The 15,642-nt window shown below is 38.0% G+C and overlaps 1 protein-coding gene across 1 annotated transcript in view; it reads right to left on the bottom strand.

The window, feature by feature from the left end:
- Positions 1-15,642, bottom strand: part of FAM185A (family with sequence similarity 185 member A) — a 40,204-nt gene that overhangs the window by 19,226 nt on the left and 5,336 nt on the right. The window contains exons 4-6 of the mRNA XM_039723722.1: positions 11,106-11,215; positions 7,807-7,899; positions 3,369-3,507 (exon numbers count right to left, since the gene is read on the bottom strand). Coding sequence (XP_039579656.1) covers positions 3,369-3,507; positions 7,807-7,899; positions 11,106-11,215 — 342 coding nt within the window. The remainder of the gene's footprint in view (positions 1-3,368; positions 3,508-7,806; positions 7,900-11,105; positions 11,216-15,642) is intronic.

The raw sequence follows: 15,642 nt of genomic DNA, 5'->3' as shown, positions 1-15,642 counted from the left end.
TCTATACTACTAACAGTCTAATTAAATTGCAGAAACTTCTACATTTCCATGCATCAATGTGTCACAGAAAATGCTCTAAATTAAAAACTAAACCACACCATGTCATCCCTGCCATTCTCTCATCCTCCCAAGAGAAAGAATGAAGACTAAGGCTGACCACAGAAACTGAGTGCAGTTTAGCAATACACAGTAGCCATGATTTTCAGCTCTTTCAGGAGAGATTTTAAAAATTGCAGATGGATTAAGCTCTACCCTATCTTGTGTAATTACACAGTAGCAAACAGCCATTAGGGCAGAGTGCATTCCACTGTATATGACCTGTATTTTTCTTAGTGGTTCATGGGCTGAAAGCTAGAAAAGCAGCCTATCATCAACAGTCTTAAATTCATCATTTCAAGTACATATTGTACAAAATACTTTGGAGTTCTAAAAATCAGAGCAGAAACAAAAGCATTTTCCAATGACCTTGAAAGACACTTGGCTTCACTCTTTGCTGTTTTAAAAAGGCATGCTATAATTATCCCATCCTTTTCCTCATTTTATCATGACTGGCACTTGGTTTGGTACAGCCTACAAAGAGACCTAAGGTTTTGTCAGCCAGCAGTGCCATGGAGCAGCTGAAGGTAGATCATATTCTGTCAGCACATACCCTTTGTTCTTTGTTTTCTGGGGGTTTTCTTTCCTGTTCTGGTAAGCAGATCCTTGAAAAATATTCAAGGTGTAGAAATCAAACTCCATTTAGATACACACTTATATGGCAGAATCACCAATGCTGCACAATGTCAACACATTCTGTGAGGCTGCACTTGGAATATTGTGTCCAGTTTTGTGCTTTCAAGTCCAGAATGACACTGGTGTACTTAACTAAGGTCAGAGAAGGCTATTGAGAAGATTAGGGACCCAGAACAAGCTAGAGATGCTCTGAGAGCATGTTTGTTTTGCTTTAAAAGGGGAAGGCTGAGAAGGAGTCTTCTTGTGGCCTTCAACTACCTAATGGGAGGGTATAGAGAAAAAAAAACATTCTTCTCATGGTAATGCAGCAAGAAGGAAGAAGTAGCAATAATGGATACAAGTGGTAATGGAAATTATGATTAAAAAAGTTTTTTTCCCTAACAGAAAAATAATTTGGGAGTGGACCAAGATGTCCAGAAAGGTCATACAAACTCTGGACTTGAAAATACTCAAAGCTCAACTAGACAAAGCCTTGAGCAAGCTTGGTCTAACTGAACCTACTTTAAACACTAGCTGTGAAGGAATCTGATATCTAATCCAAATTTAAACTAGATTTATAAAATAAATTAATAGTTACTGCAACTCAACCCAAGACTTTGGGGCTGCTGCAAAGAGGGGTGTCCTGTTTCTCCCATGTACCCCTTGGTAAAAAAGGTTCACAGTAATGTTATTGGCTCTTGGATAAAGAAGAAAATCCTCAGGATCAAATTTCTTTTTCAGGTGTCAACTCAAAAGCTTAATAGCACCTGACATCTCTAATGCCTGTTACAGAAGCTGATGAAAATGACCCAAAACAAACTCCTTTCAAAACAATGCATTACTCACTTGCCAGAGGAGAATGAAGCATGCAAATGAGCAGCTGTGAAAGTTTGAGCTCTACCAGTGTTGTGACATTACAGCCTGAGTTTCAACCATAAAATGTGTCTCAGATAGGGCAGCACAGATTTTACAAAGTTAACTTCTATTTTTCCAGTGCAAAAGCCATGAAATCTAGCTTAGTTTTGTGCAGGATGTGCTGATTTGATGCCATCTATAGTGTTAGCTGTAGGGAAATGGTGACTTTACTTGCCCAAGAAACAATCTGTTCAGGTGCTTACAGACAAAACTATTGCAATTGAGCTATCTCAAAAATCAGAAGTGAAAGTAACCATTTTTTCCTAGCAGAAATCTATAGGAGTTATCTTATCTTGTCTGCTAAAATGTGTTTGTATGTGTACCTTAAAAGCCTTGGCTCTTACTATTAAACATGATTGGGGAACATGATATTTTACAGAAAATATTTTTTCTCAAAAAATAGGGTAAAGTTACCAAGCAAATCTTTTAAAAACATATAGCTAAAATAACATTAGGTGTTCCAAGCCCATTTAGTAGAGAGGTCATAAAAATAATCCTGAAGTAACGCAAGAAATGTCTGCATAATTTGGATACAATTCTATTTGTTTTCACATTGTTTTTCAGTTTAATGGCAACAGGCATTACTGAAGAAAGTAAGCTATTAACTACAGCAGTTATGATTTCATTTTGTAACTAGAAAATAAGAATTAACTCTTGGATGTGCACAAAGACCTGAACCTGCTCACAATTTGATCACTCTACAATATCATTATACTGTATAAAGTTAGAAAACGCCAAACCAGCACAGCTTATCAGACAGAAGTTCCAGAAATAATACAAGCCTACATTTTAGAAAAATACAACAACAGGAGAAAAAGCAGTTTATTTCTGTCAGTGCATGCTAAAATTAACTTGACCTAACAGGTTTAGAAACCATTCTCAAATTTAATATAAATGGACAAAGGAGTTGCTCCTTCAAGGGAGAAAAGTAATTTCTCAAGCAAGATGACAGCATAACTTCTTAGCAATTGTAGCAAATTCTTTTTAAGGGATATAGCTGAAAATCTGGAACTCTGACAGAGCTGAGTAAATTTTCTTTGTACATATTCCAGTTTGTTTTACTCAATGCTAAATCACCACAAATGCATTATAGCACAGTCTGAATTCAGTGGGAGTTTTGTTAAATTAAAAAACCACACCAGATTTGAACCTCAGCTGCTGCTTAAATAAAATATTCTGTAGTTTATTAGTTTTAGATCTAGGGGAAGGACACCAAAGGGTGGATGGTTTAGAGACTGCTAAGAAGTACTAAGAACTTCTTCTAAAAACAGAAACTGTCACCACTCTTAGTATAAGGTGCCAGAAAGCACACAGGCTATTTCTAATAAAAACTTCTAATTATGACTCTCTCCAACAATCGTTCTTAGTAGATGTTCTAAGAGTTGCTTCTCCTATGAAGAAAATAAAGGATGGGGAGAGGGGAAGAGAAGCCTGCTGACAACTTTTAGTATCATTTTCATTGCTGAATTTTAGAATATTTTGATGTCCTTAGTATGTGTGACATTTCTTTCATATAATGTATGCTTTTTGCTCTTAGTAAGTGTGCTTATGAAACTGTTTTCCAAAATACAGTCTGCTAGGTGGCCAAAAATCAATTAAGTCTCTAAGAGAAACAGAACTGTTTTGCTTGTATACTGTGCACAGCTGATTTAGTGATGGTCTAGTGCATTAGTCCATTTGTTACTGTAAACATTACTGAACACCTTCAAAACAGTTTAATTTGTGACAGATTTCCTTCTTACCATGAACACTTCCCAGCATAATATCACCAGATTCTGAAGAGAGAGATGCTGATTCTGCATAGAGATATTTGGTTTTCAGCAGCCCATCTTCAGTAGATATATTGATGGTTGTCCCCTGCAGCTTCTCTATATTTACACTCTAGGAGAAATAAACATAATCAAAAATTTGTCAACACAGCTTGAAAAAGCAGTGGGAAGTAACACTGTTAAGACACAAAACAAATGGAAAGCAGTTGTTGGAGCAGGACAAATGGAATCAGGTTCTTAGCTAAAAGCTACACAAGACAAAACAAAAACCTTTTCATCCAAGAGCTCTGACTTAACAACCAATGACTCCTCACAACATTCCTATGAGTTATTACATTCACAGTTCAAGTGAAGAACCCAAGTAGACACAAACAGATGAAAAAAAGCTAAATTTAATATTAAAAAATTAAGCACTTCATTTTGTAGAGCAAAATGAAGGATTAACTTTAATTATGCAGACTGAATCTTCATACAGCATTATGACACTTGGAGCATTGGTGATCAATTTTCTGCCAACACAAACTGAAACATCCTCTGTCTTTGTTACATACTGCTATTTATGAAGATTTTTAACTGGCTTAATTTGTAGATATATCTTCGGTGAAGGTTTGCAAAAAAGCCCCACCCAGCTGCCCTTTTTCTCAGTACAATTCTCCTATTACCTTGGTTACTCAGGCTTCTATTCTTGGACTTAAGCCTCAAGACATACAAAGCCACAAAAAACCAGGGATAAGATCTCCATTTCTACTTCTTTTCAATAGAAACAGAAAGGACAGAACATGAAAAGTTGCACTATGGATTTGGGAAATAAAAGGTGACAGATGAGATTATTTATGTAAAAGTGATGAGCCACTTGATATAATGTCAATGTATTTGAGCAAAACAGAACAATTCACATGCTTGTGCAACAACCATATGAAAATGAATTCTGTTCTGTTCAGTTAAATTTGGTTTATGATGGAAGAATGCAATAGTTCATACCTGAACCCCCACTCAATTTGTTTTTCTTTTGCTTACGGAGACTTGCAGTGAACTGCACAAAATCCTTATTCATTACATGAAACAATACATGGCTTTCTAGATAAACGTGTACCTCACCCAAACTATTTTTAAATCCTCCTTGTCATTTTAGCATTGCCATCTTGTGCAAAAAAAGTTAATATACAAAATAAGTCTGTCGACCCTTCTAGTCTAATACTATATAAAGAATAAGCTAAGGATGAAGCAAGAGATATTCAGACAAATAACTACTAGCGTTGCACAAACTCAGTGCTGCTTTGTATCCCAAAAACTGAGCTGAAAAGGCTGCTTTAGTGTGGACTCTATGACAGCCAAATTATACTGTGGCCTTAGCCATCCATTCATGCTGAACTGCTAAATTATAAAATTACAGAATGGATTACTGGCTTAAGACTTGTCCCATGATGCTGCAATACTGGCTAGATCTCCAATAATTTAGCAAGACACAATAAACTTTAAGAAAATCAAAATGCTATGCATAACCTATGGTAGAATTGGAAATATGTGACAGTCCATGCCTACAATCACTGCAGGTGCTGCTGCTTAAAACTGTGTTACACATAGAAACAAAATTCAGTATCAAAGCATAACTTGTCACTACTGAACACAAGGTTTTAATCTTCTACTGCTTGCAACAAAACCCTAATAACCGGAGATCTTAAACACCAATTTACATGGCATCTGTCCTAGGGATGCCTAGGACATCATCCCCCTCCCCACCCTGCATGGCCAAGTGCAGACCTGCTGATTTCCGTGGCCACAGCAGCAGGGACAGGGACAGGCACTCTCATTTTAGGCTCCATGACCTGACCTACTCTAAGAGTTCAATGGCTTGCAAAGAACATTCCCCATTTCCCAGGGCCGTCACTGATATCAGCACAAGGAAAATAGTACAAAGCACACTTGAAAGGGAAGGAATAAAATAAAAATGTCTGCATAGTTTGGATACAAACTGGCTGCCTTGTGGCGTTCCTAACCAGGCAAAGGGAAGTTCAAAAGGCTCCCTCTCTTCCTAGAGAATGCAAGTTTTAACTCTGTTTACAATAAAACACTTAATTTTTAAATAAAGTAATATATCTAAATAATCTCACCTACCAACTCATTTACCAGCCTCAACTACCCTCCTTAAAATTGCACAGTAATAAAGAGTTGTCTCAGCTCCAGATCAAAAGAAGTTACTATAAACAATAAAAGAAAAACTACCAATATAAAGAACATTTGTTTCAGAACAACCCAAATCAGGGTAGGGCATGGAGGAAGGGGAAGTCACACTGCTCAAGTATAAGAATAAAAAAGTATTTTAGATGGGGAAAGCATGGAAAAATGGGATTGCTTTTCAATGAAAATAAATGTTTTCAATCCCAAGTTCTTTAATTCTTGTGGATTTTTGGCAAAACATAGATGTCTGGCTCAACAAAGTAAGTGTTATAGAAAAGTCTCCATGGCACAGATTAGCTAATAACTCCCCAGCCAAACAAATTTCTTTATTTTTGTCCATTGAACCACCAGATCTTCTGGAAAAAATTCCTTCCTTTGGGCATAGAGCCTTGGGGGTTGCAGTTCCTGAAACTTGACCACATGCTCAAGTTCCATAAGTCAGACTGAGAAGGTTTTACACCTGAACACATTTTCAAGATAAAAACTAACATATTGCTATGTTTAAATAAGACATATACAATTCCTTCTCCACATATTCCTGCTCTTGGCCTTCCTTTTCTTGCTGTCATTGTTCAAATGCTTTACTAGTGCCTTCTCTCACTTCCCTCCTTAAAAAATATTCTCCATTTCTCAAGTGCTTTGTGCCTTTTACCACATCCTCTCCCTCCCCACCTCCAGGAGGGGGCTGGAAATGCTGACAGAGCCACAATTACATAATAATGACTGCAACTGATGGAAGAAACATCTCATACCAGCACACAGAGGAGGCATAAGGCTGACTGATTATTAACAGAGGTGGCCAGTTGAGAAAAGAAATCTGTCCTTCCTAACCACACTACAAAGTCTGTTAGTGAGAAGTTCAATAGCATAAGCCAAAATATTGTTCTGTAGCTGTGAATTCGTGCTAAAATGACTCACTTCACTCAAGTTACTACAGCTTCACAACACTAAGATTGACTTCTTGTAATATTACATACTACATACAAATATTTATGATCACAAAGAAGCACTTCAACTTAATCTGTATGACATTTGTTTTATTGTTTCAGAAGGATGATCTTTCTGAAAAGAGCTAATTTTTTAAAAAGCATTTAAAGGCTCAAAGTAAAACAATTTTCTGAGCTATATTTTCCCATACAGATACAATTATTACATTACATTTATTACATAAAAGTCTAACACCCACTTCCAAAGAAACACAGATAAATTAATGCTGACAGTTTTTGGAAAATCCAGTGTGAAGTTGCTTAGTTTACAGCAGGACACTAAGAAGAGCTCACAGCTGGCTCTAGGTAAGTGAGCTGATCTGGGAGCCCAACCCACAATGTGTACAGCAGTGCCAAACAGCACTTCACAGAAGTGACCTTGGATGCCTGGAAATCACTAGTTTGGTCTCAGATCTATCCATGGCAAGGGAGAGTTACCCCCACTCTGATTCTTCCCAGGGCTGCTGGTTTAAAGGCTGCCTATGGATTCTGCCAGAGCACAAATCCAAGCTACTCCCAGCCTCAGCCTGGCTCCACATGTTCACACAGCAATACCTCAGATGCAATGAATCCTACTGCAAACACCTGCATGGACATTAAAATACCTAAAACCAAGACTGCAGGGATTTTAGCTCTGCATTACTTTAAATAAAGGAGAATTGCCTGCTTATGTCAAGAAACAAAACCAGAGTAGTTTGTGGTTAGTCTCATACTGCCATCTACTGAAAAAAACCAAGCTACTTCTCTACAAATCTGTTCTTCTGTTTGTGAGTCTTCCCACCGCATCTCATAGCAAGATTACCTGTGATTTTATTTCCTCAGCTGCAAAGAAGACTGCAAAACTTTCTACTCTTCCATTCTTATGTAACACTAGAAGTGTATAACATTCACAAATATCAAGCCACTATCCACTAAAACTCCTGAGCCTCCTGCAGAGTCCAGATGCCTGCATATTAGCCAGGGAGGAAGATTAAAAATGTTGTGAGGGGTCTACATAATTAAAGCTGATGGGTTGTATCAGTAGAACAACCTCTGTACCAATGGAATGACCACACACTTTCTCCTGCTTTCTGTGGAGCCCATTTATCAATCCAAATCAAGCACAGGATATACATAATTTAACAGACAAACTTAAGAAACAGCAAAATTACAATGAGGTTTATTCTTTAGCACATTCTTTGAATTTTGTCTTTTACAAAAAACGAGGAGAATAAGCCATTGAAGAGAAAGTTTTACTTCCTACTTACCCCCTTTTCTGTTGCACAAATATCTGTATTGCCATGAAGTGTTCCAAGACCAATTACTTTGCCACCATTTGTCCGTATATCTATTTTATGGCTCTGAAAAAAGTTCAAAAATCATACAGTTAGGACAACCATAACTAGAAAACCAGTTATCTTGTTTTTCAAGTTGTACCACATGAATCACTGGAAGCCTTAGTCCTGAAGGCAGAACCAGATTCTACGGTGTTTCACTGTACACAGATTCTAATTAGAATTGTTTTGCATAAGGCAAATGTCCAGTTTTTAATAAATTAGACACGTTTCAAGTAACAACTGCTCTATAGCACTTACACCTTCCAGCTGTTGCTGCATACAACCAACAAGAGGAAAAAAATACAGAAATACACATAAACTAATCTCAAAAAACTAAAAAAACCCACCAGGTCTTGACAATAAAATATATCCATTTGTAAAAGAGAAAAAAATCTTTTAAAAATCAGATTTAAATAAATAGATTGTTCTCTCCTTATACAGTAACATGATGAATTAAATGTTGCAATTTGCCATCACAGTTCCTTTGAGGCAGGTACACCATGCTTGTTATCAGAATAATGGTTAAACAGCAAATCCTTCAAACATGTAACTTCAGGAGAATATGGGAACTTGCAAGATTGGAAAAACTAGTGTATAGCAAGGGCTCACCAGTATGGCCACTTATAGTTCAGTAAAAAAAAAACCAAAAAACAACCAAAACAACATAGACACTAATTCCCTCCATCCCAAATCATTGGAATATCTTCCTAACCAAAAAACAAGTAGGCTTTCAGAGGTAGGCATCTCTAGAGACACCTAACAGCAGGATTTGCTGAGAGAAGATCCCAGTTACAATGGTCAAGCAGCTTTTTCACCAAGAGGAAATATTCCACCAGCTGAAAGAAAAAAAGCACTAATTTTTCAAAGGGCTTCTCTAAGCAAGGGAGAAAGGTTTGAATAAGGAAGAGGCAAAAGGCTGTCAAGACCTTAACAGATGTAGGAGGAAAACCAGAAAAATTTGTTCAGAAGAAGAGAAGGACAGTGGTGCAGGAGGAACGAGGCTCAGACATGGTGTGTGCTGAGGAAGCACAGCAGGTCTTCTGCCAGGGTGAGCGAGATGCCTGGAAATTCTTATCACCAGCAGAGTCAAAGAGTCAGGAGAAACTGAGGAACATGGAACCATAATTAAAGGGTCTCCCTGGTGGCACTGTCACAATAAGCACAATAAAAAAATAATTGAAAAGAAGTATTGCTTTCTCAATCAAGAATTTGTGAATAATTCACACTCTGAAGAAGACCAAAATGCCAAAACTGTGTTTTGGAATTACTGTTGCTATTAGTTGACCTAGAGACTTAGAAGGGATAAGGTGAACTGGACTTCAGGCAATTAAAAAACAACCACCACCCAAACAAAACAAAAAAATTCAATGAAACCACCCTCAACAAATCTCACTGGCTGGGTAATGTCTACCACAGCAAAACTGCCAGATAAAATCCATTAATAAGCCTCACAGAGACTCCTCCTTTCTGTTCAATTGCTAGTATGCATGATTAAGCAAAGTAGAGGTCAAATCCCTAAGTCTTTTGTAAAGACACTATAGATTGTATATATTAAAAAAAAGCTTTTTTAAAATTACAATTTATACTAAACTTCTTGCAAATTATGAAAATTAGCAGTTGTGAAGCTGTTTGCTGGTGGTCTTGAGTAATCCCTACATGACCAGATTTTTTTCATTTAAAGTCATTTATCAACAATCTTTTCTCTCTCCTGTAAAGAAAGGCTCTCCTGCTTTGTTAGCTAATGAGGTTTGTTTATAGCAGTGAACCAACACTAAAAGAGTTTTAATCCATCCAGGGGAGGGCACTATCACTTCAGTTTGCTCAGTAAAGCAAATTCCCAGAAAGGGAATCAGCTCTTATGCTTCACTTCAGCATCTGGTCCACAACATTTTTCACAGTTTTGGAAAAACTCTGAAGGCTAATACTTCTTTTTCTCTCAAATAATTCTGCTTCTCTGATAATACAGAGTATAATTCCTGAAGCTTTATTAGAAGAAATTAGTTCAGTCACCTTACTAGAACTACAGTAATTAAAAACAAGATTAGACTAAAATCCAACTCTTAATTTTTAAAATTCAAGATATTTCACATCTTGGATTGTATTTGAGACAAGATTCCCAGAAGAGAAGTTAGCAGTCTTTCCTCAAAACCATCTTTTCCCGTGACACCACAAAAAATTCTTGATGTGCTGGCATGATTACTGTCACTATTACTGGCCAAAACCACCTTGTTTTCTCCTACTATGCAGTTTCTCATGCACTGTTGTTGTCATTATTGCATAGCATAATAATTTTTAATGAAAAGTTTAGATGGGCATGACATAGTACTATTAACTTGTTAGATTTTAGTTGCCTTTATTAGAGTAAAATGGTCAATTACACAGAATCTGGAAGGTTCAAGCTGTCTATAGCTCCCCACCTGTAGAGCACACCTAGCTCTATTGTATATTACACCCCTCCCTAAAAGCTCAGTTCTCCCTATGACTGTTAGAAAATCATTCATTACCACAATACAGAAAAATGTTGAAAAATTTTCCATATCTCAACAAATTTGGCCCTTCTTTTAAATTCATACAAATTCCTGCAGGTTCAATCCCAAACAATCAAGTGAACTTGATTCCAAATAGCACCTAAGTCAGATAAATTGTGATTAATTTTACAACAGCTTATGTCAGCAAACTTGAAGCCTTAAGACTGAAAAAACAACCTCGTGCCTATGATACATACAGTATATATCAGATATTTCAGTCAGGTATTTTGGACATTTAATGTGTAACTTCTGATTGAAAATTAACTTAAAGGGATTGTCAATAGCTCTGATATACCAATTATTAAAAAAAAAAAAACCACACACATACAAAAAAAATCAGCAGCAAGCTGCAAAGTCTTGATTGAGCAGGCAAAACAATTAACCTACTGGACAGGAAATCCCAGTCTATTTTTTTTCTTTGAGGGATAGGGAAGACAGGGATCAGGCTGACTGCTGTCACTGTTTCTGCTGGCTTTGGCTGTCACAGGTACATGGACTTCTGACTCCTCATTATTTACTGGTTTTGACTTTGTGCCTCAATTGTATGTGATCATTAAAGGTGAGGTGCTGTACACACAGCAATGCGAGTGTTGTAATGAGAAATACCAGAGAACTGCTCACCTCCAGAGCTGGTGTTTAAGTTTTGACACTACATCCCACCACACAATCCCTTTTCAAGCAGTGGGAGAGGGTTCTTTGTACCTTTATGGACTGCAAGACACTAGTCCCCTTCTCTGTTTCTATTTTGCAGTTATCACATTCTATTTTCTGAATCTTCACGCAGCCAGTCCCTGACGTTTTGATATCCAAATCTAGAATTAAAAGAGTTTTATTAGCAATAGAAAAAAAAAAGTCAGATATCTTTAACATAGTATTTGATCATGTTACACAGTAACCATACATAAGGAAAAAGAAAATAAGGAAAAAGCTTCTTTGTTACTAAAAACCTGCTTGCTGTGTCTGGCCATGCACTGTCAACAGCAGGAATTGTCGCTATCAGCTATGGACACGAAGTTTGGTAAGCCAGTGTTTGAGTCATACAGCTCCAAGAGAGAACATAAGGAAGAAGAATTTATGTAACCTGTGGCAAGGAATCAGCAGGGTGTGAACCTTTAGCGAAGCCTCATCTTTTTTCTTTTTTAACTCCACCTCCATCTCCTATCTACCCTAGGCACCAATTCCATTAGAATTCTACTTACACCCTTGGGCACCCTGACACACAGGTTGGGGTAGAAGGTTGGCAGGTGTCTGAGCCACGTGTATGGAATGATAAGGTTCAACAGCACAAATAAGGTTCACACAAGCCTTGCTGCTCCCCTGGCCAGCAGCACAGCCCCAAACCAGGCACAGAACATTGGTGTGTGTCATTCTCCCCAGGCTTTGCAAAGCCTGACATTCTCCTGGCATGCAGAAGCACGTTTGCCTCTAGCCTGAGTCACCTCACCTTGCTACTGTTCATAGACTCCCACAAAGAAAAATCACCAGGTCCTGTGAATAAGACGCAGGGGCAGCAAAACACTTTTCTGCTGCTTGTCTCACCCTTGGGTTCAAGGAATGGGAAGTAGTTTCAGAATGTACAGTCTGGGGATTCTGTCTATATCAATAATCATTTCTATACTGTATAAATAACCATCAAAAGGTAAAGGCAGGAGAGGAAAAAAGTGGTTTTGTTCTTCTAAGGATAAAAGATAATAAAGAAAACAAAAATTGAACAGCAATCAGAAGTGTTTGCTGCAAGACACAAGTGAAGAACCAAGATCTGACAGGATCAGATAGAGAGCCCAGTTACTGCCTAAAGGAAAGGAGATTATTTGGTAAAGAAACTGTCCTTTAAGCAAATGTGAAAGTCTTTCCTTCACTGCCACTGCCTGCTAAGGTTATCAGAAAGATGAAAAGAATAATCAGAATGTACAAAACAAGCTTTTCCCCAAGGAGATTCCCAAGTGAGACCTGTGACCCAGCAGAGCCTGAAGATCAATACCATCACAGTGCTGCCCAGGACAGCAGTGTCCTCCTGTCCTGCCTCCTGGAACCATGACAACAGTAAGCTTCAGACCACGAAGGCAAGAGACTGAGAGCTCCAATTAACAACAAGGGGAAGTTTTGTCACCTGGCAAACTAGAGAATCCAAAAGACAGAGCTAAAACACAGCATCTTTGCAGCAAGCATGCTCCTTATGGCTGCAGTAAGCCAAAAGGTTAAATTTAGTGAAGGATGTAGACCACATTCAAAGGTTAACAACTCCTTAAGAGAAAAGACTGTAAGAGATAAACTGGAAAGCAATGCTGTTTTTGAACAAGCTGTCTTGCCCAGACTGCTCAATTCACCCACTGGACAACTGCATGGTGCCTGGGAAGGTCTACAACCAAGACTTCTGCTATTCTGCTTTCTGAGAAGAGTCCCAAAAGCCAGTTTGCCTGTGCAAATCTTTGAATTCAATCAGCTTGAAACCCTGCTGCTCTTACAAGGGACAGGAAAAGGCTTGAGAGTGCTTGGTTTAGTCATGATACAAAGTTACTAAGACTTTTACAAGAATAAAGTTAATAAAAAAACCTTCTGATCCTGTAGAGCACATTATTGCCATCATTTGAGAAGGTGGGTTAGTAGTGTAATCCTAGACACCAAAAATGGGTGCTAAAAGAGGACTCAGATGTCTGGAAATTCATAAACAAGTCATTAAGAAACACCAGGGACTTCTGGAAGTACACTTTGTGCCTTGATTCTCTGCAGTCACACCACTTTGCTAGCCTATATATAACAAAAATTAGTGGACAAGGAATTCAGCCCCTCTGTCTCTTTCCTTCTGAGCTCTCAAACCAACGATAAACAGCTCCATAAAGATGCAGACTGAAAGCTGGATGATATTGCCAAGGAAATTTTAACAAGGAGGAACAAGATACAATCTGTTTTGGTGCCAAAACTCCAAAAATAGCCAGTTTGATTCCTCCCTAGCAAAGACAGGGCTGAAGCCAACTTTAGCCACATAAACCACAAAGAATGCATGAAGATCTTTGTGGTGTAAAAGACTTGTATCAGAAATTAAAGTATTTAGGAAAAAAGAAGCACTTTGGTATCAGAATACAGGCAGGGGTATCCCAGGGTATTTAAGCACCTCCGTTATTAAAATGCCTTAAGATATAATACTTGAAATAGACTGGATAATTATTTCTTTCCAGATGACTCAGCAGCCCTAGACTACTAGAATTATCTCAAATTATGGTTATGCAAGCCCTCAGTACAGTTTACTTCTGCATACTCACGCAGTCAATGTACAGTAATCAGAAATCAAAGGGCTGGTTTCAGGTTTAATCAACACATGCAAAAATAAATAAGCTTAATTAAACAGAAGTTCCTTGACATCTGCCATCGATGAAGGTTAGATGTATCAGAGAAGTTATCAGATCATGTATGGTATTGAAATCCTAAACAGAGCTCAAAAATAGACACTAAGACAAACAGAGGGTCTTTTGGTACTTGCCCTACTAAGCTGCTTGGAGATGGCCTTTGGTTTAAAAGGCATATTTAAGCTCAGCATCTTCCACACATGCTCTTCATTCAGGCTCTGAGGAGCTTTAGACAACTTGCAGCTTCCTGGATGAGCTCCAACCCAAATTGCGAAAGCTGTTATGAAATGCCTTAACTTCCAAAGTGAAGAAAATATGAACACTGAAAAGAGATGCACATCAACCTCTCACCTTCCTGCAGCTAAGAGACTGATAGAGCTCAGGCAGAACCACCTGAGCAGAACAGAGCTAACATCTTCCTCATGCATCCAAGGAAAGCAGAGAAAAGCCAAAGTGTTTTTTAGAGCAACAACAGCTCCTTTCTGGTTTGAGATGTGCTTCTACAAGGGATAAATCTTTTGTTTACGTAATGATATTTAATGGATAATTCTTTTAGAGCAACAACAGCTCCTTTCTGGTTTGAGATGTGCTTCTACAAGGGATAAGATCTTTTGTTTACATAATGATATTTAATGGATAATTTTCTAAATAAATAAACCGAACAACTCAAGCACAAATACTCAGAAAGTCAAAAAAACCCCAAAACTAGAGCTGAAAGGACACTTAAAAGTAGAACTCAGTACAAGCAAAAATTCTACTTCACTGAATAAAAACTTAAAACAACCAAACCCCACAAGCTTACGTTTTTGTAAATACATGTCTAGATGCACCCAGATGACAGCATGAACAATACTAACATCATGCCAACCATGGGGTGACAAAGAGCCACTTGTGGAAGGACATTACAATCCACAGATTGTCCAGGGAACCTGAGTTACATGATCTTACCACAAACCCAAGTGGAATAGCTTAGAAACCTACAAAAAAAAAAAAAACTGTCTCAAGAAGAAAGCCCCTAAGAGTGTCTGCAGTGCTGGCTGACATTCAGAATACAGTAAGAATCTCAAAGACAGGACAACAGTGAAATGATTGCTTTCCATCAATCAGGATTCATTATCAAGACTATCAGAAAGATTCCTCACATTGAAACCCTTTATAAAGATTGAAATTCTTCACATCTTAACACAATGAATTCTGCACCTTGAGAATGACCAGCTCTGGACTTGTAATAGTCACTCTGAGATCCTGGGAAACTGAAAGAGTAAAGGACAACAGTAACCAGACACACCTGAGAATTGAAGGGTAATAAATGAGACACTGGGTTTGAGTCTCAGCAATTATGGGATGCACTCTGTCACTGTGCTACAGACAAGCCAAGGTAATCTTTGTGCTTTCCAAGCAAGGGAGGGGAAAAAATTAAAAACAAGAGCTGTAAGATGGCAACTGAAAATTCTCAGGTAAGAGTCAAGACTACTAGACTTGGAGAAGACAGCCCAGCTACAGTTCAGTGACTGAGCCAATAAATAGAGAGGTAACAGCTGATCTGTTTAAGAGAACCAACTTGGACTTTCAAATGTTTACAATACTTTAACAATATCCTTAGTTCCATATTGTCTTTCAGCTATAAGCTGTGCATCACCTTCAGCAGTACAAGATGCTGGAAATCAGCACAAATAGCAAGGCTGAAAACTTATATCAATGACACCAAATTATTCAGACTAGTTAAAAACTCACTGACAAATTGCAGGAGGACCTTGGAATACCACATACTCAAATGATAAATTAGCAGGAAACTAAATTGTGGGACTCCATCAGGAGTTTACCAGGAAGCTCTCACCCTGAAACTGTTTCCATGTCTAAAGGGACACTCAGCAGAGAGATCCACTGAGGGGTAG

This window comes from Passer montanus, unplaced genomic scaffold, assembly GCF_014805655.1.
Source record: "Passer montanus isolate IOZ18808 unplaced genomic scaffold, ASM1480565v1 scaffold50, whole genome shotgun sequence".
NCBI lineage: Eukaryota > Metazoa > Chordata > Aves > Passeriformes > Passeridae > Passer > Passer montanus.
This window is presented reverse-complemented; position numbering and strand designations above follow the sequence as displayed.